At 43.9% G+C, this 22,945-nt stretch overlaps 1 protein-coding gene across 1 annotated transcript in view; it reads left to right on the forward strand.

The window, feature by feature from the left end:
* CFAP92 (cilia and flagella associated protein 92 (putative)) overlaps positions 1-22,945 on the forward strand; it is a 193,991-nt gene that overhangs the window by 148,355 nt on the left and 22,691 nt on the right. Inside the window, exons 14-16 of the mRNA XM_077452160.1 lie at positions 10,353-10,565; positions 10,984-11,137; positions 16,879-17,078. Coding sequence (XP_077308286.1) covers positions 10,353-10,565; positions 10,984-11,137; positions 16,879-17,078 — 567 coding nt within the window. The remainder of the gene's footprint in view (positions 1-10,352; positions 10,566-10,983; positions 11,138-16,878; positions 17,079-22,945) is intronic.

Raw genomic sequence — 22,945 nt, forward strand, 5'->3', positions numbered from 1 at the left:
GGGTTAGAGATATTAGTCAGATCCAGAGGACAAATCGCTCCACAGACTGGATCCAGCAGTAGGAAGAACTACCATACAGTACCAGATTCTTTCAGCCGACCCGGCGATACTGTAAGGGGTTGCGTCCTCAAACTGAGTTTCCAGGCTCCTCCAGAGATACCAGTCTTGGGCTCGGTCCTCCACTGGAAAAGTCCTCCCCTGGATCCTCTAGCTTTTCTTAGCTTCTCCCCGTAGGCGAGACAGCACAGGACCCCCCCGGATCAGTAGGCCTCAAGACATTCCTGGGCCTACACTCTCATTTGCGAAGCCTCGGGCCAGCTGGCCCCGAGGCACAAGACCACGCGACAGACACCAGGCCAGGAGGGCCCTGGGGTTGGGATCACGGAGCCTGGAAAACGAAACAACAAAAAATGGCGTTGGTACCTTAACCACTTGAGACCCGCACTACGTCTATTGACGTCATGGGGTTTCGCTGGTTATATCTAAATGATGCCTGAGTCCACAGACATCATTCAGATATTGCCGTTTTCAGCCGGCGATTCCCTACACCATAAGAACGATCATAGCGGCTGTTCCGCCGCTTGATCGTTCTTACGGGCGGCGGGAGGGGACGCCCCCCCCTCCCGCCGCCCTCCGGTGCTTCTACCGACTCACCGTTTCCATCGGTGAGTCGGTCACAGGATCCGCCGGCCCCAGCATGTGATCATAGAGATTTCTGGCGGACTAGATTGTCCCCGGAGTCTCTATGATCGTTCGGAGGCCGGGCGCGATGTTATGACGTCACGCCCGGCCTCGGTATTCAAATTAACGGCGCCGATCTGGCTAGGAAGCCATGATCGTTTTTTTTTTTTTTTTTTTATTCTTCCCAGCCTAGAGGTGAGATATGGGGTCTTATTGACCCCATATTTCACTGTAAATAGGTCCGATCGTGCCATATTCCTATTTACATTCCTTGTAATAGGAATAAAAGTAATCAATTTTCTTTTATTTATTTTTTTAAGTGTAAAACTAAAAAAATAAAAATAAAATTAACAATAAAAAAAAAAAAATTTTTTTAAGCGCCCCTGTCCCCGTGAGCTCGCACACAGAAGCGAACGCATACGTAAGTCCCGCCCACATATGAAAACGGTGTTCAAACCACACATGTGAGGTATCGCCGCGAACGTTAGAGCGAGAGCAATAATTCTAGCCCTAGACCTCCTCTGTAACCCAAAATATGTAACCAGTAAAAAAATGTAAAGCGTCGCCTATGGGGATTTTTAAATACCAAAGTTTGGCGCCATTCCACGAGCGCGTGCAATTTTGAAGCGTGACATGTTGGGTATCTATTTACTCGGCGTATCCTCCTCTTTCACATTATGCAAAAAAATTGGGCTAACTTTACTGTTTTGTTTTTTTAAAGCATGAAACTGTTTTTTTTCTGAAAAAAACGTGTTCGAAAAATTTCTGCGCAAATACCGTGCGAGATAAAAAGTTGCAATGACCGCAATTGTATTCTCTAGGGTCTTTGCTAAAAAAACATATATAATGTTTGGGGGTTCTATGTAATTTTCTAGCAAAAAAATTAGGAATTTTACATGTAGGAGAGAAATGTCAGAATTGGCCTGGGTCTGAAGTGGTTAAATACCCTCTCCCAGAATGCACAGCAGAGAAACCACACCCATTGATCCATTTCTGAGCAAGAGGTGGCATTCAATGCATCCAGCCTGCTGCTGTTCCACACCCACCGACTGTGACAGCGACACCTACGGTCAGGTGGGAATCAGTGCAACCCAGCTGGACTGGTACAGAAATCAGAACGTTTAGAGAAATCAGTCTGAGCCAAACTACAGCTTCAGACAATTAAATTTGAAAAAAAAAACAATAGCGTCTGCTCATCAGGAGCAGTGTGCTATATAAGTATAACACGCGTCAAAAAATAAGAAAATGCCCAGGAATAGTAAAAATTAAAGCAATACTCACCTTTATTACATTACTTGTAGTTCAGCTTTACATAATATCTGCTGTCCTACACTTAAGATGCAGCTGTTTTGTGATGAGAATCAACATTGTTACAAAAGTTCTCCAATAACCTCTTCAGCCCCAGAAAGTTTTCTCCCTTCATGACCTGACCATTTTTTGCGATACGCCACTGCGTTTAACTGACAATTGCGCAGTCGTGCCTCGCTGTACCCAAATAAAATTGATGGGGTTTTTTCCCCACGAATAGAGCTTTCTTTTGGTGCTATTTGGTTTTTTATTTTTTGCGCTATAAACAAAAAAAGAGCGACAATTTTGAAAAACACAATATTTTTTACTTTCTGCTATAAAACATAACCAATAAAAAAATGTATTTAGGCCAATATGTATTTTGCTACATGTTTTTGGTAAAAAAAAAAAGTCCCAATATTGATTGGTTTCTGCAAAAGTTTTATAGTGTCTACAAGCTGGGATATTTTTATGGCATTTTATTTTTTTATTTTTTTTTACTAGTAATGGCAGTGATCAGCGATTTTCAGTGGGACTTCGACATTGCAGAGGACAAATTGGACACCTGACATTTTTGACACTTTTGGCAACCAATGACGCTAATACAGTGATTAGTGCTAAAAATATGCATTGTTACTGTACTAATGACACTGGCAGGGAAAGGGTTTAACACCAGGGGTGATCAAAGGATTAATTGTGTCCCTAGGGGATGCTTTGTAACTGTGTGGGGGATGGACTTACTGGGAAAACTTAGCAGGAACACAAAATTACTCTGTACTTTCCTGTCAGAATGGTGATCTGCCTTGTTTACATAGCTCACTGTTCTGCCTCTCTGGGGAATGATCGGCGGGTCCCGGTGGACATCGTATCCACTGGAGCCGCTGATTGCCCCCCCCCCCTGCCAATTAGCATGCATGCGCGCCCCTGCTATCTATTGCACAAAATGACGTACAGGTATATCTGTGGTGGGTGGTCTTAAAGTAATTAAGTCATTAAATATTATTTATTATGTTGCATCAGGGAATGTCTGAATGATTAATTAATTTGAGTTAATTTTTAGCCATTGCAGAATTCTTTAAGAACACAAACAAGATCAATGTGAATATGGACTGGGCTATTGACATAACATTTTATATTTATTCAAAAGGTCACATACACACCATAAATAATTTGATTAATAGGCGAACATAGACACTACAATTTTGCAATGAGGTTCGAACACCAAGGGCTGTTTCACACTGGTGCGATTGGCAAACATTGCATGTGATTCGCACCGGCTTGCTGTGCAGATCACATGCAATGTCTGTGCCATCCGAATTCGGATCACATTTGGACCAATCTCATGCAGGACCCCGTTTTTTTTTTGTCCGCACCCTGCGATCCGATTCCTGTCCGAATTCACAGTTCGCACTGCGATCTGCAAACCAATCTAGGGGTGTCGTTAACTTTGTATTGACACCCGCAGCTGTTTGCAGAGGGCAGTGTGAACTGCCTGCGAGTCAGGTGTGATGCAGGAACCCGCACGGTTTCCCGCATCGCAACACTGTGAACCGAGAGCTGCTGTTTGTCAAAAGGTATATACTGGTGAGACAATAATGATTTTTCCCTCCTTTGGATCTCCTAACTGATTGGATTAAATTAGGCAGACAATAATCTGCATTGGACTAACTTGACCGATTAACTCGCTGCAGTAGAATTAACAGGTGAAAGTTTATCTAGTGTTATGCCAATCAGGCAACTTAAAATGACCAAATTGTGGGGTGTAAGGTGACCTAATGGGGTAGCAAATCAACTATTATGAAACACTTGTACATAGAATAATCAGTAATAAATATGGAAAATATAGTTGCTCTTTTAAAATGGCTGTTTGCTTTAAAATTGGTTGTTGCCAGACTTGAAGATGGCTGCCGATTTACTGGTTGTATTTTACCTTCAGAAAATGGTGTCTAGCTATGCTGGAGCTGTGTCCCCTGACCATCCTTTTGAGTGACCAAAAACACTCAAAAATTTGGCCTGGCCCAGAAGGTGGAACCTCCTGATTGGTGAATTTGTTTATTAACTAACTATGTGCTTACTTTTGTATTACCTTCCTTGACCACCAACTAAGTTTCATATGGTAAATTAATCGTTTTTATATGGATTCAGCTATGTTACTTGGCCTGAAAACGTAAAAATACCTATGAGAGCCTGTCATCTTTCTAATTTGTGCCAGCAGCTTTTACATGGAAACATTTTCATACACAGAGTCTATAGCAGTTGAAATACATAAATAATTATAACACTTTAAACAATTGTTTGAATATAGTTACATATAACACACATTTCTCTAACAATATGTATTAGCCTTTTACCGGTACGGGGCTATTTTGTAAGGATAAAGTCTTTTTGTATCCACTTAACATTGCAACATTGTGTTACTTTATAAAGTCCTATATTTATATACAGTGGGTATAGAAAAAAATCACCCCCTGTTAAAATAACCACATTTTGTTGCTTTGCATCCTGAAAAGAAGCCAGACACAGTTTTTGTTTCATCTAGCTGTATTTACTAGTGCATAGTATAACACCAACATGCCAGAAAAAAATCAAAAACAAAATCACTGTGTTGGAAAAAGGCTCAAACCCCCTAACGTCAGTATTTTGTTGAACCATGTTTTGCTTTAATTTACAGCTTTTAGTTTGTTGGGATATGTCTACTAACTTTGCACATTTAGACTTTGCAAGAATTGCCCACTCTTCTTTGCAGAACTGCCTAAGTTCAGTTAAATTTGATGGTGACTGTTTATGGACTGCATTTTTCAATGTGTTTTAAAGTGATTGTAAAGTCTAGTTTTGTACAAACATTTTATACTTACCTACTCTGTGTAATGGTTTTTCACAGGGCAGCCCAGATCCTCCTCTTCTCGGGTCCCTCTTGGGTGCTTCTGGCCCCTCCCTCCTGTTGAGTGCCCCCACAGCAAGCAGCTTGCTATGGGGGCACCTGAGCTGAAGCCACAGCTCCCTGTGTCCAATCGGACATGGAGCCACGGCTCGGCCCGTCTCCTTTCTCTCCTCTTTGGCTGACTTTACTTGACTTTACTTGACAGCAGCGGGAGCCAATGGTGCCACGCTACTGTCTCAGCCAATGAGGGGAGTCCCAGCAGCTAGAACACTCCGACAACATCGATGGATTGAGATGGACCTCAGGTAAGTATTAAAAACGGCTTTTTCGCCCGCCCGGGTCAGCAGGTAAGCGTTCCCAGTCCGACAAGCCTGCTGAAGGACAAAAACGTCATGCGAGCAAAAATGTTACGCATGAAGGTTTGCCCCCGCCCAACTCTCGGGTGGGGGGGGGGGGGGTCGACTTTGGGAGTTTGCAGCTCAGTGGACCTCTCTACTGTCCGACCAATGGGTCTGGAAACTGGATATAAGATAGTTTCTTGTCCACCAAACAGATTTTTTCCCTCCAACCTACCTCTACTTCCGGCTCATCGGTAAGCTCTGTTCGGGGCAGTAGAGGACCTGCTACTGCACGGGGTGATAATACCTGTAGCGACGCTATAAAGGTTTCAGGGATTCTACTCCAATCTGTTTGTAGTCCCCAAAAAGGAGGGAAGTCCAATCCTGGACTTGATGGTCCTCAACAGCTTTGTGAAAGTGCAAAGGTTCAGGATGGAATCATTTAGCTCTGTGGTCGCTGCACTCCATCAGGGGGACTTCCTGGCATCCCTGGATATCCAGGGCGCATACTTACATGTACCCATATGCCTCAGGCATCAGAAGTTTCTGCAATTTGCACCCTGAGTCTTTACTGAAGTGTTAGCTCCAATTCTGGCACTGTTAAGGCAACGTGGGATCGCAATCGTGGGTTACCTAAACAACCTCCTTCTGAGAGCAGCTTCCGCCTCAGAATTAAGGGAGGATGTTGCGATCACCATGCAGACTCTCCGGGAATTTGGTTGGGTGCTCCACCTAAAGAAGTCAGTGTTAGTGCCGACTCAACACCTGGAGTACCTGGCAGTGGCGTTTGCTATGGTGGTGGGGGGTGCAGCCTGCGCCGGGTGACACCCACCAGAGCGGTGACACTGGGGCCACCATTAAACTATATATAACTTGGAGCGGTGCGAGCAGGGCATTCAGCTGTGAGGGGGTGGGGGGGGGGGACAGGCTGCCTATAACACTCCCCTTTTTGTCACTCAGGGATCTCCAATATCTCCTGTGGCAGCCAGATTAGGTGGCCGGAGCTGGGAGTGTGGCTTCCTCCTGCACTCCTCCCACAGACCCCTTCACGCCTATCCCACAGCTGAAGGCGATAGATGCGAGGACACAGCAGCCCCGCCCACCTGCCCGGGTCTTCATCTGCAAGCATGAGGTAATCAGAGGCATGCTATAAGTTACTGCACAGTACACTGTCACACATCCCTTCCTGCCTTGTACCACCCCAAACCTGCCCTGTACCACCCCCAACCTGGCCTGTGCCACCCCAAAACTGCCCTGTACCACCCCAACCTGCCAATATACCAATCCAACCTACCCCATACCACCCCATACCACCCCAACCTGCCACTATACCACTCTATAATACCCTAACCTGTACTACCCGAAACCTGCCCTGTACCACCTGCAACCTGCCCTGTACCACCTGCAACCTGCCCTGTACCACCCGCAACCTGCCCTGTACCACCCCCAACCTGCTCTCTACCACCCCAAACTGTCCTGTAACACCCCAACCTGCCAATATACCAATCCAACCTACTCTATACCACCCCAACCTGCCACTATAACACTCTATATTATCCTAACCTGTCACTATACCACCCTATACTATCATTTACAGGGGTTGGTTTTGGGTGCGCCCCGTGACCGTGTGCTGCCTGCAGGGTGCGGGCAGCCTAGGCAGGAGGGGGGTGACACCATGTTTTACTGCCCCAGCTGACACCAACCTTAGTGACGCCACTGGTACCCGGGCTTACTGTTGGACTCCTCAGAAGTGAGAGTTTTTCTCTCTTCAGACAAGCTGCAGACTCTTCAAGCTGCGGTGAAGTTGTTGGAGAACCACAGGTGGTCGTCGCTGCGCTTCTGCATGCGAGTTCTGGGCCTCTTGGTAGCCACTTTCGAGGCAGTACCATACGCTCAATTTCACACTCCAGTCTTGCAGGAGGAGTTTTTGTCCAAATTGAACAAATCTCCATTATCCCTGGATTGTCAAATTTGGGTGAGCCAGTTAGTCAGGGATTCCCTTCTCTGGTGGCTAAGGTCTCCGGCCCTTCGGTCCGGGAGATTGTTCCTTCCTCTACATTGGACGGTGATCACAATGGATGCCAGCCTGACCAGTTGGGGGGGGAGTTTTGGGCGTACAGTCAGCCCGCGGCCTCTGGTCACGGGAAGAATCCCAACTGCTGATCAATGTGCTCAAGCTCCAGGCGATCAGACGGTGCCTCACCACATGGTCCAGGAGGCTACAGGGGCATCCGGTCAGGATCCAGTCGGACAACGCCACGGCAGTGGCATATGTCAACCATCAAGGAGGAACGAGGTGCTCGGCTGCAGCACGGGAGGTTCGCTCACATCCTCCAGTTGGCAGAGCAGCACATGCCGGCCCTGTCGGACATATACATTCCGAGCATAGAAAACTGGCAGGCAGACTACCGTCGTCAGATGCTGGACCCAGGGAATGGTTGTTGCAGCCAGAGGTATTCTGGCTCCTTCGCCTAAGGTGGGGCACACAAGATGTGGACCTCTTGGCCTCTCGGCTCAATCAGAAGGTGCAGAGGTTTGTGTCCAGGACAAGATACCACTGGGTGGAAATGTCAGATGCATTGGTGGTCATCCACAAGGATAAGGCGGTGCTACGTCTACAACCCTCTTTCCTTCCAAAGGTGGTTTCGGCATTCCATCTCAATGGGGAAATCATGTTGTCCTAACCCAACACACCCGAAAGAGGTTGCTTTAGATTCCATGGACGTGGTCCGGGCTCTACGGTTGTATCTGTCTGCTTCGGCTCCCTTCCAGAAGTCAGAATCTCTGTCTCAGTGGCTGGTCCGAAAAAAAACAAAAAAAAGGTCTGGCGGTCTCATCATCCACCATTTTTCGGTGGATCAGACAGATCCTGGTTCAGGCCTATGCCTTAAAGGGGCAGGTACCCCCTTTTCCTGTCACGGCTCATTCCACCAGAGGAATTGGAACCTCTTGGGCTTTCCAACATCAAGCGTCTGTCTCCCAGGTGTGTAAGGTGGCGACTTGGTCGTCTGTTCACCCTTTCACTAAATTCTACAAAGTTGACGTAGGCGCATCTTTGGATGCTTGCTTTGGACGCAAGGTTTTGCAGGCGGCTGTGTAAGGTTGCAATTTACACTTTCTTTAAGTTAAAGTTTGTCATAAACGCATCTTTTGATGCATAAGTTTGCCGCTGGTTTTGAAGGTGGTCATTTAAGATGGCAACTCCTCTGTTGAGGTGTTCTTTTTGTTGTGGGTGAAGTTATGTTTTGCTGTTTCCACCCCTCGTTTTTTGACACTGCCTGGGGGACGTCCCTAAGGCCAAGAATTAAAGGAGCTGTGTCCGTCAATGGACGAAAGAGAAAATGGGATTTTTGTACTCTACATAAAATCCTTTTCTCTGAAGTTTATTGATGACACAGCACCCACCCCTCCTATTTATGTTTGTACTGCTTTTTGACGAACTGAGCTGCCGGAAGCAGGGTGAGGGGTTATAGCCAGAGGGACCGCCCCCTAGGCGGTGCTGTGCAGTCTTGCTGTTTTTACATGTTCTGTCTAGTCCTCTCCTGAAGGTGGCGTGATAACCCTAAGGTCAAAAATTAAAGGAGCTGTGTCCCTCAATGAACTTCAGAGAAAATTATTTTACAGTGAGTACAAAAATCAAATTTTTCTAATAAAATGTATCCCTTATTAAGCAGCATGATCCGCCTGTGTCTCTTCTCAGTGGGAATCTTTCCACTGTGAATCTTTTTTCTTTTTAGGAGTGTCCTGGTTCCCCCGGGCCTCCCCTCCTTATTAGCTGAGACAGCAGCAAGGCGCCATTGGCTCCCACTGCTGTCAAGTAAAGTAAATCAGCCAATGAATAGAGAAAGGGGATGGGGCCGAACCGCGGCTCCATGTCTGATGGGCACAGAGAGTTGTGGCTTCAGCTCGGGTGCCCCCATAGCAAGCTGCTTGCTGTGAGGGCACTCAACAGGAGGGAGGGGCCAGAAGCACCAAAGAGGGACCCAAGAAGAGAAGGATGTGGGCTGCCCTGTGCAAAACCATTACACAGAGCAGGTAAGTGCAACGCTTTAGGAGCGGTGTATGCACCGCTCCTAAAGCACTGCAAAGAAGCTGCTTGCAGGACTTTTTTTGACGCCGTGCCAGAGCGTAGCACCTCATTGTGAAAGCATTTGGGCTTTCACATTGGGATTTCAGATGAGGCTTCTTTCAGGTGCTTTTTTTTAACGCTAAAGCGACTGAAAAACATGCGCTTTACATTCATTTTTTTTTTTAATGCTAAAGTGACTGAAAAACACCCCAGTGTGAAAGGGGTCTGAATGTGCAAAGTTAGTAGACATATCCCAACAGACTAAAAGCTGTAATTAAAGCAAGAAGTGGTTCAACAAAATACTGACATTGGGTCGGGGAGGATTCTGTTTTTGATTTTTATTCTGACATGTTGGTGTTATATCTTTTAATTGAATGCTATAAGTTGCACTAGTAAATACAGCTGGATAAAACAAAAATAGTGTCTGTCTTTATTTCAAGCTGCAAAACAACTAAATGTGATTATTTTAAAGGGGGTGATTCTTTTCTATACCCACTGTATATGTCCACGATAAATATAGTATTTTGGTAAAAGAATTCATAATCCATTGGCTTGTAAGCAGGCATAGATAAGATATATGTATGAACGCAGTGTTATGAAAGTCTTGCCTATGACTTGCAATATAAAACTTATGAACTGACTTACAGTATATCACTATTTGCGTTAGTGCAATAATTATAACAAGTTCAATACTGTGAGAGGGCTCTCATCCTGTGTTTGTCTTTCTCAAAGCTGAGGCAATGGCTGGTCACTGGATAACCAAACTTGTTAATCTGCTGTGTCCACAAGTCTACCTGAACACAACACATACAAGGGGTCTTCACATTCCACATTTATGGGACCTGGAGATCCTTGTAAATATTGGTCAGTTGTTGTGCATATACCAGAAACCTATTGTTCCTATTAAGAGTTCTGTAAGCAGGCTTGTTTATCTAACATCCTTGGCAGTTTCTTCCTCTTCTACGGGTTAAATTTTAATAGGACCATGTCTCTGGCCTAGTAAGACAATTCCTAGAGCTCAAAGAAAAAAAATTACAAAAATATGTATATTTCATTCCATAACGGATCTGACATAATATAATTTTTTGATCCACAGGAGCCAAACCACAGATACACATACTCTGCAGATTTCCAGTCCGCAACTGTGACCCCGGGGGACATTCAGGAGGAACTTAAGAACAATAGTGCAAAGTCCAGGGAGGAATGGATGACACCAATTGGATTCATATATCCAGGATTCAAAAGTAGCATTGATTGTAACAGACACCCCAAAAGGCCACACGATTCCCGAAAATTAGAATTAACAAAGGTTTGTTGTATAGCTATAAATATACTATCCAGTAGTTCCCAGTTACACGAGAGAGTCAACATCAGACTCCACCTTACAGCAGAGTCCTCATCAGAGCAGACACTGTGCACATCTGCGGGCCAAAAAACGTTTGTAGGCCGTAGTTTGGATACCTCCCCCCATAGATGGCCTCTAAGAAAACTATTTTAAAAGTTTAAATTTTTATTATTTCTTGGGACTGAAAAAAAATATCTAGATGAAAACAATAAAAACTTATTTGCCTAAAACCTACAAAATGGAAAGGTCAGGCTTGACAGCAAAATAGTTTCTGTGCAAGTTTAATTAGGTCTTAACGTAGCACAGCCACATCTCCCCTCGCATTCAGAAAGGTCAGTCTGAGAAAGTAAATACTTATATACTGTTTTCATTTTTATTGAAGGCCTGGAAAGAAAATATCTTGCATGCAAATACTCTACAACCCACCCTTTCCCGAGAGCGCTGGAGCTGGGCTAACCGAAACATTGATTTCAACCTGTACAGGAAGCCCCCAGAGAGATGCTCTGTGTTGGACTCGGGTCCCATCCATCTCACAAGTAAGACAAAACCTTTCATTTTTTGTAGTAAAACATGTTCTTAATTACAAGTACAGCCTGATATAAATGTAACTGCAGTAAACTTCCCACAGGACTGATATAATTAGTATGCCTTATTGGTGCTTTCATGTAATTAACAGCGCACTATAAGATTAAGCCAAAAACACATCTATCATTTCCCCGGAAGAGCTGGTATATTTAGATGTGGCTAGACCTCCCTCAAGCACCCAATGTGCAAATGAATAAACTCTAGGAGAAGTCGGAGTAACTGTGAAATGACTGGAGGGGGTAACTGTACACAAACAGAAAAGATATTAAAGAACATGCAGCCTCAGACTTGCAGAGGAAATATTGAGAGACGGCACTTTTTATCTGCTCTGTTTAATGTGTTTTCCTGAAGTATGGCACACTAACTAAATCTTCAAATTGGCAGCAAAGTTATGTTTCCTGTCTTCTATATCCCCAAACACAACCTTCCAATACTTCCTAGAGCAGTATTCTTCAATTTAACACTATGAGAGCCAAATGGGTTTCTGTAAGCCCTTGTACACACGGTCGGACATTCCGACGGAAAATGTCCGATCGGACCGTGTTGTCGGCTAATCCGACCATGTGTGGGCTTCATCTGACTTTTTACGTCGGAATACCCGACCAACAAAGTTTGAGAGCTGGATATAAAAAATTTCCGGCAACATGAAACCGATCGGACTTTGTCCGTTTGTTTGTAGAGAATTCCGATCAGACAAAATGCCACGCATGCTCAGATCAAATTCCTAGACCAAAGCTATTGGCTACTAGCCTGAACGTAGTCCTGTCGTAACTAAATAACGTCATCACGTTTCGAACAATCGGATTTTCCGACAAGTTTGTCCGACCGCGTGTATGCAACACCAGTTTCGAACAAAATCCGTCAGACAAAATCCGACTGATTTTTTTGTTGGAATGTCCGACCGTGTGTACAAGGGCTTAGAGTTTATCTAGTTCAGATGGTTGATGAGGTTTAATCGTTTCAGCAGCTTTGCGGTGACTGGGTAAGGCCATAAATGGATCGAAATTTGTCTGGTTCAGCAGAACGAGCCAAATTTTGATTTGTCTATGAGGTGATTGTGTTAATGGAAATGACTGTATAATGTATGGCTTAATTTATTTGTGTCATATGCAAATATTTGGCCAGATGACACCTACAGCGGGTAAAATAAGTATTGAATACATCACCATTTTTCTAGGTAAATATATTTCTAAATGTGCTATTGACATGTAATTTTCACCATGTCGGTAACAGCCCATGCAATCAAAAAAACAAAACAAATACGTTCAGAAATTAAGTTATGTGTAATATAATGGAATGACACAGGGAAAAAGTATTGAACACATGAAGTAAGGGAGGTGCAAAAAGGCATGGACAGCCAAGACACCAGCTGAGATCCATCAGTAATTAGAAAGCAATCCTGCCCCTTGTCAGTTTAAATTAATATCTGCTGGTTCAGTCTCATGGCCTATAAAAAGGTGTTGCATTACCAAGGTGTCACACAAGAAACCTCTCATGATGGGTAAAAGCATAGAGCTCTCTCAAGACCTTGCAACCTTATTGTTGCAAAACACACTGATGGCATTGGTTACAGTATTTCTAAACTTCTGAATGTTCCAGTTAACACGGTCGGGCCATAATCCAGAAGTGGAAAGAACATAATTTCACCATAAACCGGCCAGGTGCTCCTCGCAAGATTTTTGACAGAGAAGTGAAAAAATTATCAGAAGAGTTGTCCAAGAGCCAAGGACAACTTATGGAGAGGTTCAGAAAGACCTGGAATTAGCAGGTACAATTGTTTAAAAGAAAACAATAAGTAATGCACTCAACCGCCATGGCCTGTATGCACGCTCACCACACAAGACTCCATTGCTGAAGAAAAAGCATATCACAGTTCGTTTACCACTTCAGCCCCGGAAGAATTTCCCCCTTCCTGACCAGAGCACTTTTTGCGATTCGGCACTGTGTCGCTTTAACTGACAATTGTGCGGTCGTGCAACGTTGTACCCAAACAAAATTGACGTCCTTTTTTCCCCACAAATAGAGCTTTCTTTTGGTGGTATTTGATCACCCCTGCGGTTTTTATTTTTTGCACTCTAAACAAAAAATAGCGTCAATTTTGAAAAAAACGCATTCTTTTTTACTTTTTGCTATAATAAATAGCCCCCAAAAATATATAAAAAACTTTTTTCCCCTCAGTTTAGGCCGATACATATTCTTCTACATATTTTTGTTAAAAAATCACAATAAGCAATTATTGATTGGTTTGCGCAAAAGTTATAGCATTTACAAAATAGGGGATAGTTTTATGGCATTTTTATTAATATATATATATATATATATTTTTTTTTTAAATGGCGGCGATCAGCAATTTTTATCGTGAATGCATACACATCAGAAATTTTTGACACATTTTTGGGACCATTGTCATTTATACAGCAAACGGAGCTATACAAATGCACCGATTCCTGTGTAGGGGTTAAGTGCGTCATAGGGGTGTGTTGCTAACTGTGGGGGGCGTGGCTGTGTTTTACAGATCACTGATCTCTGCTCCAATCACAGGGAGCAGAAATCAGTGTCACTTGTTGCTAGGCAGAACAGGGAGATGCTGTTTACATCGACATCTCCCTGTTCTTCCTCTCCGTGAGGCGATCGTGGGTATACCCACGGTGATCGAGTCCGCGGGACCCGCACTCGGACTCACGGAGCTTCCTGCGGGCACGCGCGCCCCCCTGCCTCTTAAAGGGCAATGTACAGGTACTTAATTTTGCCTGTACGTGCCAACGTATATCGGCGTGAGGCGGTCGGGAAGCGATTAAAGTTTTGCTGCACAACATTTAGACAAGCCGATGAAATACTGGGAAAATATAGTCTGGTCAGATGAGACCAAAATTGAACTCTTTGGATGCCATAATACACACCATGTTTGGAGGTCAAGTGGCACTGCACATCACCCCAAAAACACCCCCATACCAACAGTGAAGTTTGTAGGAGGGAACAACAAGGTGTGGGGATGTTTTTCAGCATGCGGTACTGGCATACTTCTTGTCGTTGAAGGAAGGATGAATGGAAAAATGTACCAATGTACATTCTTGATAAAAATTTGCTGCCATCTACCAGGATGATGAAGATTAAACGAGGGTGGACATTTCATCAAGACGTGATCCCAAATACAAAACCAAGGAAACTCTCAATTGGTTTTAAAGAAAGGAAATAAAGCTGCAAGAATGGCCCAGCCAATCACCTGACTTGAATCCCAGAGAAAATCTATGGAAAGAACTAACGATCAGAGTTCATAGAAAAGGCCCATGGAACCTTCAAGATTTGAAGACTGTGTGGAAGAATGGGCCAAAATCACACAATGGAATTTGCATCTAGTTTCTCCATACAGGAGGCATCCTAAAGCTGTCATTACCAACAAAGGATTTTGTATGAAGTATTAAATACATTTCAGTTAGCGTGTTCAATAGTTTTTCCCTGTGTCATTCCATTTTATTACACACAACTTAATTTTTGAACTTATTTGTTTTGGTTTCTTTGTATGTATGAATTGCATGGGTTGTTACTGACATGTGGGGCAAATTTAGTGTATTGTTTTGCAAAAGAAATACTCTTGTGCTCCAGGGCTAGTGCTCCTTAAGATGGCTCACTCAACAGAATAAGATGACCTGTTAAAACGAAAGTCTAAATGCGCTTCAGAATTTTGCCTCCTTTTAGTTAGATCACTCCTCTCCATCATTATGCATAGGGAATATTATCGCATCAGTCTACCTTCTCCTTCACATAAACCAGCAGGAAAGGCTACTGTAGGTTATCGAAATGCTTCTACATTATGCTATGATTTGCCATGGCTATAGCTGCTTGCATACTGAGTAGAAATTAACCAGCAAACCCTAATAAAAAGTAAGGATGGCATGAAGAAAACTTAGAAAAATCACAAATGCCACTGTAAAAATATAAACTTTGCCTTCCTTAAAAGTTAGCTTCAGTAAGAAACTTGGCATTTACCACATTTATCGGCATATAACACGCAGGTTTCCCCCTGAAAATAGAGGGTAAACCGTGCCTGCATGTTATACACCGATATTTGTTTTTTCACTAATGGGGGGGGGGGGGGGGGGGGGTTGGGTGGGAGTTTCGCCCTGGGTGTCCTCCTCCCAGTGTAGCTTTAGATTGGAGGAGGAGAGCAGTCACGTGACCGGGTCCATGAAAAAACAGCGCTAATGAGGAGGCTTCAATTTACAATGAAAGTAACACAGGAGGAGTAGTGTATGAGAAGGGGGTTGGCAGTGATTTAGAGTGTTTAGAGTATGCTGGCAGTGCTGTCCCAGGAGACTGGGGGTCACCTGGGAGTGCAGGGGGCTTTATAATGAAAGGGGGGCTGTGTAATGTGCAGGAGTCTGTGTACTTTGCATAGGGAGGGGGCTGTGTAATGCAAAGGGGGCTGCATAATGTGCAGGAGTCTGTTGACTGTGCAGGGGGCTGTGGAACGTTTTTTCCTGAAACGTCCCTCTTAAAATTAGGGTGCATGTTATATGCCGATAAATACGGTACTTTTATTTACATTTTTGTTCTTGTCTGGAAAGCAATTGGTCACTCCCATAGGTCTGATGCTGGAATCTGTCATGACGGCATAGTACCTGGTATTGCAGGCTGACTTGCTTGAGTAGTTTCAGGGCTGGTTGTCTGCTATGCGCTCGGACTCATATGGCAGGTTTGAGTTCTGGCGATTGTGTCAGTAGTATAAATACAGTGCAGTGTCCAGGGGTCAGTAGAATGTATGTCAGTGTACAGAGGTCAGTAGAATTTATTGCAATGTGCAGGGGTCATTAGTATGGAGAATGGTGTACAGGAGTCAGTAGTTTGTAAGGCAGTGTACATGGATTAGTAGTTTCTAAGACGTTTAATGCAATGAGAATCATCGGTTTCTTCTCTTGCTCTATCTTGCGGAGCAGTCAGGGCAGAGTTTACATTGGTGTGAAGACATACCAGAGGTTGTACCTGAAGGCCAGGTTATTTGCATCTGGAATTCTCCAACTCTGGCATACGGTAGGAGATAGAAATTGCCAGGATAAAGGGCCTATTCACCTTGGCCAAGATGGTAACGGCTGAGGTAATCCGCCTTCCAATTGTCGACTAATGGTATATGAACCACAGCGTCTCTCCACTCCATGAGATGATCAGACTTACAGTACTTCCATTAAGGCTGCCTGACTCCTGGTACCCCCATAGATGGTTGATATAGACCACAGCTATGACATCTGATTGTACCCTGATCGGGTGAACCTAAAGAAGGGGGTGTACTAATTCAGAGCTAGTTTTAGAGCTGAGCTCTAGGATGTTGATGGGCAGTTTGGCTTCCCTGGGTGACCATGTTCCCTGAACTGTGAGAGATCAGTACACTCCTGCCCAGCCTGTGAGTGTGTGTATAGGCATTTCACTTTCCGACTCTGGCAAAGATAGCGGGGGTAGAGAAGGAGCTTGCCTCTTTTATGCTCTGGGCAGTTTGTAGGGTTGAATTCTCTGGGAGACCAAAGTCAATCTTTCCTTTTGCCTAAATAACAGCTAGACAAGCAGTGGAAAGTTCTGGATTTTGTCAAGAAGAATAGTTGATCGTATATACTACATCCACAGATTCCTCCATTGGGAACAATACCTAATAGTTTGTATGCAGTTGCGGCATAAGTTTTGATTGATGTTCTCTCTCTTATAGATGATAATTTTAAGGAAGAACAAAAGGCTGCTCAAAGTCCTACAGAATATAAGCAGAAAATGAAATTCTATCGATGTCTGCCACAGACTGAGTTGACTTCGCAGGGACCTCAGGCCAGTAACCAGATGACTAAACTCCAGGGATTGTTAAAAGACAAAGAAGCTAAACTAGCTCTGCGGAAGCCTGGACTAGCACTGAAGGTATAAAGCTACATGTACTGATAATCTAATTAACTGAAACTCATTATCAATATTTCTGTACTAAAAACTCTGGTCTTACCTTAAAACCAAAAGGAATGGATGTACAAAGCTGACTTAAGAGAGTGACAACTGTATGGAATGTTAACAGTGAGAGAAAACCATCTCTAGTGTGATGTTAGAGCAGAGATGGGGTGGAAAGGGGGGTGCAAGGGGGGTGGAAAGGAAAAGAGAAGGAGAAGATTAAAGTAATGGGACTGGCATAAGCATTTGCCCCCACACACAGGTGTGCATGAAGCAAAAGTGACCAGCCACTAAGGAGGTCAGGAACAAAGACCCTAGAGTAGCCCCCCTCCCTCTGGACACCAAATGCTTGAAAGGTACAGTGCTTTGAAAAAGTACGGTATTCATACATTTTCCACATATTGTCACTTTACAACCAAAAACGTAAATGTATTTTATTGGGAGTTTATGTGATAGACCAACACAAAGTGGCACATAATTGTGGCATGGAAGGGAAATTATAAATGGCTTTCCAAAATGTTTTCAAATTAAATATCTGAAAAGTATGGTGTGCATTTGTATTCGGCCCCATTTGCTCTGATACCCCTAACTAAAATCTATTGCAAACAATTTCCTTCAGAAGTCACCTAATTACTAAATAGTCTACCGGTGTGTAATTTAATCTCAGTATAAATGCAGCTGTTCTGTGAAGCCTTCAGAGGTTTGTTAGAGAACCGGAGGGAACAAACCGCATCATGAAGGCCAAGGAACACACTAGACAGGTCAGGATAAAGTTGCGGAGAAGCTTAAAATGGAGTTCCAGTTCTCCAAGCTCTTTTTTTTTTTTTTTAAAGACTGCTCTGCAGTCTTACCAAGAACTGGACGTCCCTCCAAAATTGATGAAAAGAACAGAACAAAAGTGGCCAGGAATGCCAAGAGGCCTACAGCAACATTAAATGAGCTGCAGGAATATCTGGCAAGTAATGGCTGTGTGGTACATGTGACAACAAGCTCCCATATTCTTGATATTTTTGGGCTATAGGGTAGTGTGGCATGATGGAAGCCTTTTCTTACATAGAAAAACATTCAAGCAAGGCTAAATTTTTCAAAACACATCTGAAGTCTCCCAAAAGCATGTGGGAAAACGTGTTATGGTCTGATGAAACCAAGGTTGATATTTTTGGCCATAATTCCAAAAGATATGTTTGGAGCAAAAACAACAATGCACATGACCAAAAACGCCATACCCACAGTGAAGCATGGTGGTGGCAGCATCATGTTTTGAGGCTGTTATTCTTCAGCTGTAATGGGGGTCTTAGTCATGGTAGAGGGAATTATGAACAGTTTCAAATACAAAAGAGAGAGATGGTGCACACTACTCAAAGCTGCCCGTTAGAATCCAGAAAGCTGCTGAGTGAATCGGGGTGCCTGCTTGGTCTGCAGCCAGAGAAGTCCAGGTAAAACAAAGAAAGGTGGCGACACATTCAGAGATAAAATCAAAAAAGTTTATTGAATATCCATCAAATCGAGGAACATGACATACATCGATCCAAAAAGGTGCTCAATGTTAAGCATGACAACGGCCCAAAGCATATATAAAAATCAACAAAAGAATGACGTCACCAGAAGAAGATTAAAGTTTTGGAATGGCCCAGCCAGAGCCCAGACTGGAATCTGATTTCAAATCTGTGGGGTGATCTGAAGAGGTCTGTGCACAGGAGATGCCCTCGCAATCTGACAAGTTCAGAGTGTTTTTGCAAAGAACAGTGGGCAAATATTGCCACGTCAAGATGTGTCATGCTGATAGACTCTTACCCAAAAAGACTGAGTGCTGTAATAAAATCAAAAAGTGCTTCAACAAAGTATTTAACCACTTTCCACCGTGCCTATAGCAGAATGATGACCGGTATGTGGTTCAGTTCTCCTGACTGGGTGTCATATGACGTCCAGCAGGACAAGCCCCTATCACGCCCACAGTGCGGCGAACAGTGGTGTAGTGTGTCAATCTGACACACCGCTTCTCCGATCTAGGTAGAGAGCCTTTGACTGAGGCTCTTTACCACATGATCAGCTGTGTCCAGTCACAGCTGATCACAGTGTAAACAGGGAAAGCCATGTATCAACTGAAGTAGAGGAGAGCCGATCGGCTGCTCTCCTGACAGGGGGTCTGCACTGATTGATTATCAGTGCAGCCCCCCACCCAGGATGCCCACCCATGGCCACCAGGGATGCCCACCCATGGCCAGAAACGATGGCCACCCATAACCACCAGGTAAGCCCACTAGAGACCACCAGGGATGGCAATTATTGCCCATTATTGCTCTGTGGCCAACAGTGATGCCTGCCAGCGCCTCTGATCAGTGCTGCCCATCAGCGTAGTCTCTATGTGCCCTACAGTGCCACCTATCAGTGCCTCCTATGAGTGCCCATCAGTGCTGTAAATCAGTGCTGCATATAAGTGCCACCTCATCAGTGCCAATCAGTACTGCCTCATCAGTACTCGTCAGTGCAGCCTCATCAGTGCCCATCAGTGAAGGAGTAAATTTACTTATTTATAAAATTTTGTGACAGAAATGAAGAAACGTTTTTTTTTGTTTTTTTTTAAATTTGCATTTTTTTTTATTTGTAGTGCAAAAAATAGATACCCCAGAGGTGATCAAATAGCACCAAAAAAAGACTGTGCAATTGTCATGCAAAATGTGAGAGCGCTCAAAAGCTGAAAATTGGCCTGGAAAATGTTTTACTTCCCTCCACCTAAAAGATTTCAGTTTGTTGTTCAATTAAGTTGTACAGTTTATAGGTCACATTGAATGTGGAAAAAGTTCTGAAATGATTTATCTTTGTCTTATTTTTTTATATCACAGAAACCTGAAATTTTTGCAGGGGTTTTTTATATCCACTGTAAACAGCACATTAGAGCAGCTAAAAGACAACACTACCAGAGGGGCTGCAAGAGGCACAGAGAATTATCTGAACCAGGTTATGACAGACAAGCTTGTCATTTCATTAGGGACTGAGCTTGCTAATGAATAGCTAAATTGAACATGTATGAGCATGGTGATTGCACAGTACGGCATGTCTAACAGACATTATATACCATTTAGATATCAGCAGAAGCAGCGATATAATGAGTCAACAGGGATAGCCATCTGTGCCAAACCACTGATCAACTGATTTCCATCAGCGGTGATTCCCATCGCTGTGGAGCACAGTTTAAGATTTGTATTGTAATCAAAACAAATGCATTAAAAGAGGGCTATGGTTTAGAATTGTAAAGTATCCCATTTCCGTTTTTTACTACCTAACCTCCATCAGATGTCATCTAGCCCATGTGTTGAGAAAAAGAAAATGTCCCGGTGGTCCAATTATAAAAATAGGGGGACCAACTAGAGGTATAGATTAATAAACATATATGCTTTACAGCACAGGATACAGGCAACATATTCATAGACCCCGGGTAATAGGCTTGTACCAATGGGTGACAGGACACTGGCAAAGCTTTCAACGCCCACTTGGTACCTCCATTATAACCCTACCCCACTGAGTCCTCAGTTTTGTAGCAAGCAATCAGAGTAAACAAGGAAGGGAAGGTAGTTTGGCCGATGTCCTGTACTGTATGCCAAGATATGGATATTACAGGTAAGTAAAAATTCCTCTTATCTTAAAGGGATTGTAAACCTTTGTGGTTTTTCACCTCAATGCATTTTATGCATTGAGGTGAAAAACCTCTTGCAGTGCAGCAGCCCCCCAGTGCCCCCATTTTACTTACCTGAACCCTCTTTTTCTCACGCCGGGGCTGAGCATACCAGCTCTAGCCAGTGTCTGGTGTCCTGATTAGCTAGATTAATAGCAGCGCAGCCTCTGGCTCCTGATGCTGTTAATCAAATGCAATAACGCGGGGGCGGGGCTGTCCGGCATTCCTGTCTATGGACGCAAATGCTGGACTCGGGAGTGCGCCCACAAGATAACCCCCTCGTGGAAGCGCTTCTCCAAGGGGGTTATCTGATGGGAGGAGGAGCCGTGAGAGCCGCTGGGGGACCCCAGAAGAGCAGGTTCGGGGCCACTCTGTGCAAAACAAGCTGCACAGTGGAGGTAAGGTATGATATGTTTGTTATTTTAAATAAAAAACAAAAAAAAACATACCCTTACAATCACTTTCATCATACAGTACAGAATGCAGGCAATGTATTTATAGACCCTAGGACAACCTCAAGCAATGAGCAAGAAGGATGGGCAACAACTAGGAAAATTGAACTGGCTCTACAACAAGGGTAAAAAATCAACAACTTCAGAGTGCCACTGCCAGAACCATGGGTGCCCAGCTGTTGCAGAACTACTAGTCCCAAGAGGCATTGCAAGGCTGTCATATAAACAAGACTCCCAAAGGTAGAGGCATGATGGTAGAACTGCACGATTCTGGCTAAAATGAGAATCGCAATTTTTTTGCTTAGAACAGGGATCTGCAATTAGCGGACCTCCAGCTGTTGCAAAACTACAAGTCCCATCATGCCTCTGCCTCTGGGTGTCATGCTTGTGGCTGTCAGAGTCTTGCTATGCCTCATGGGAGTTGTAGTTCTGCAACAGCTGGAGGTCCGCTAATTGCATATCCCTGGCTTAGAAGATAGATCACGATTCTCACACCGTAACCTCATCTTTCACATTAAAACAAAAAAAAATTGGGCTAACTTTACTGTTTAGTTTTTTTTTTTGGCACCGCTGTCCCCTGTAGTCCGGAGCATCCATCTTGTTCCGGGTATTGCTGCTCCAGCCACTCACAGCGCCGGAGCAGTGATGACATCGCTCCCGCGCATGCGCACGGGAGCTGCCACTAACGGCATATCGCCGTTAGCAGCGGCATGCTGCTAACGGCAATAGTGCGCCTGCGTGCCGCTGTCTACGGCGCATGTGCCGTAGACAGCTGTCACTGTCTTTTAGTAAATATCTCCTAAACTGTGTAGGTTTAGGAGATATTTCTTGGACCTACAGGTAAGCCTTAATCTAGGCTTACCTGTAGGTCAAAGTGGTTTGTAAGGGTCTACAACCACTTTAACCATTAATTGTGCAGCTCTACATGATGGGACTTGTAGTTATGCAACAGCTGGAGGTTCACAGGTTGATCACCCATGGTTTAGACCAAAGTATTTCAGGCAAAAAGAAAGCTGGATAGTAGATTTTTAGAAATCAATCACCCAGCCAAAAGCCTGGAGTATCTGTATTGTCATTTGGACATTAGCTAACAGTTGAAAGGGAGATGAGTCCTTCAGGTGAAGGTAATTAATGTAACCTGTGACCTGAATGCCCTGAGTTCTGAGAAGGAAAAGAAGAGTTGTACCTTTGTGAATACTCTGAGAGCAGAGGATAGGCCAAAGGGCAGTGCCAGATGGCATGTATTCCCCTTATTTCAGAGGCAGTTACTGACCTTGGGGATTCCATGCAAAACTTTGGAATTGGAAGGTATTTATTGAGGAATTTTAAGTCCAGAATAGGATGAAACCCCATTGAACTTTGGTTCTGTGAATAAGGTTTGAATACAAGCATTTGAACCTGTCTTGTGGGAATTTTGACACAACTACTCCCTGGGACAATTGATGGTTCAGAGCATTTTGCAAATCTGACTGTCCTTGAACAGTGTTTGGTTGATTTGAGAAAATAAATCCAGTGAGGGGGAAGAGTTTTGAACTTTTTTGTACCTCTTTGAAACCACTAATTGAACTCATGGGTCTCGGACATCTGTGACCCTAAGAAAGGCTAACTGTAATAGATTTCCCCTAACTCATATGAGAGCACTCCTACCTTTGGAGGAGGGCTTCGACCTTGTTGCCCATGTTTTTCACTCAAAGGAATGCTAAAATTCAAGTTTGGAAGTG

Source organism: Lithobates pipiens, unplaced genomic scaffold (assembly GCF_037356315.1).
Source record: "Lithobates pipiens isolate NorthernLeopardFrog02 unplaced genomic scaffold, aLitPip1_a1.2 Scaffold_23, whole genome shotgun sequence".
In the NCBI taxonomy this organism is placed as follows: domain Eukaryota; kingdom Metazoa; phylum Chordata; class Amphibia; order Anura; family Ranidae; genus Lithobates; species Lithobates pipiens.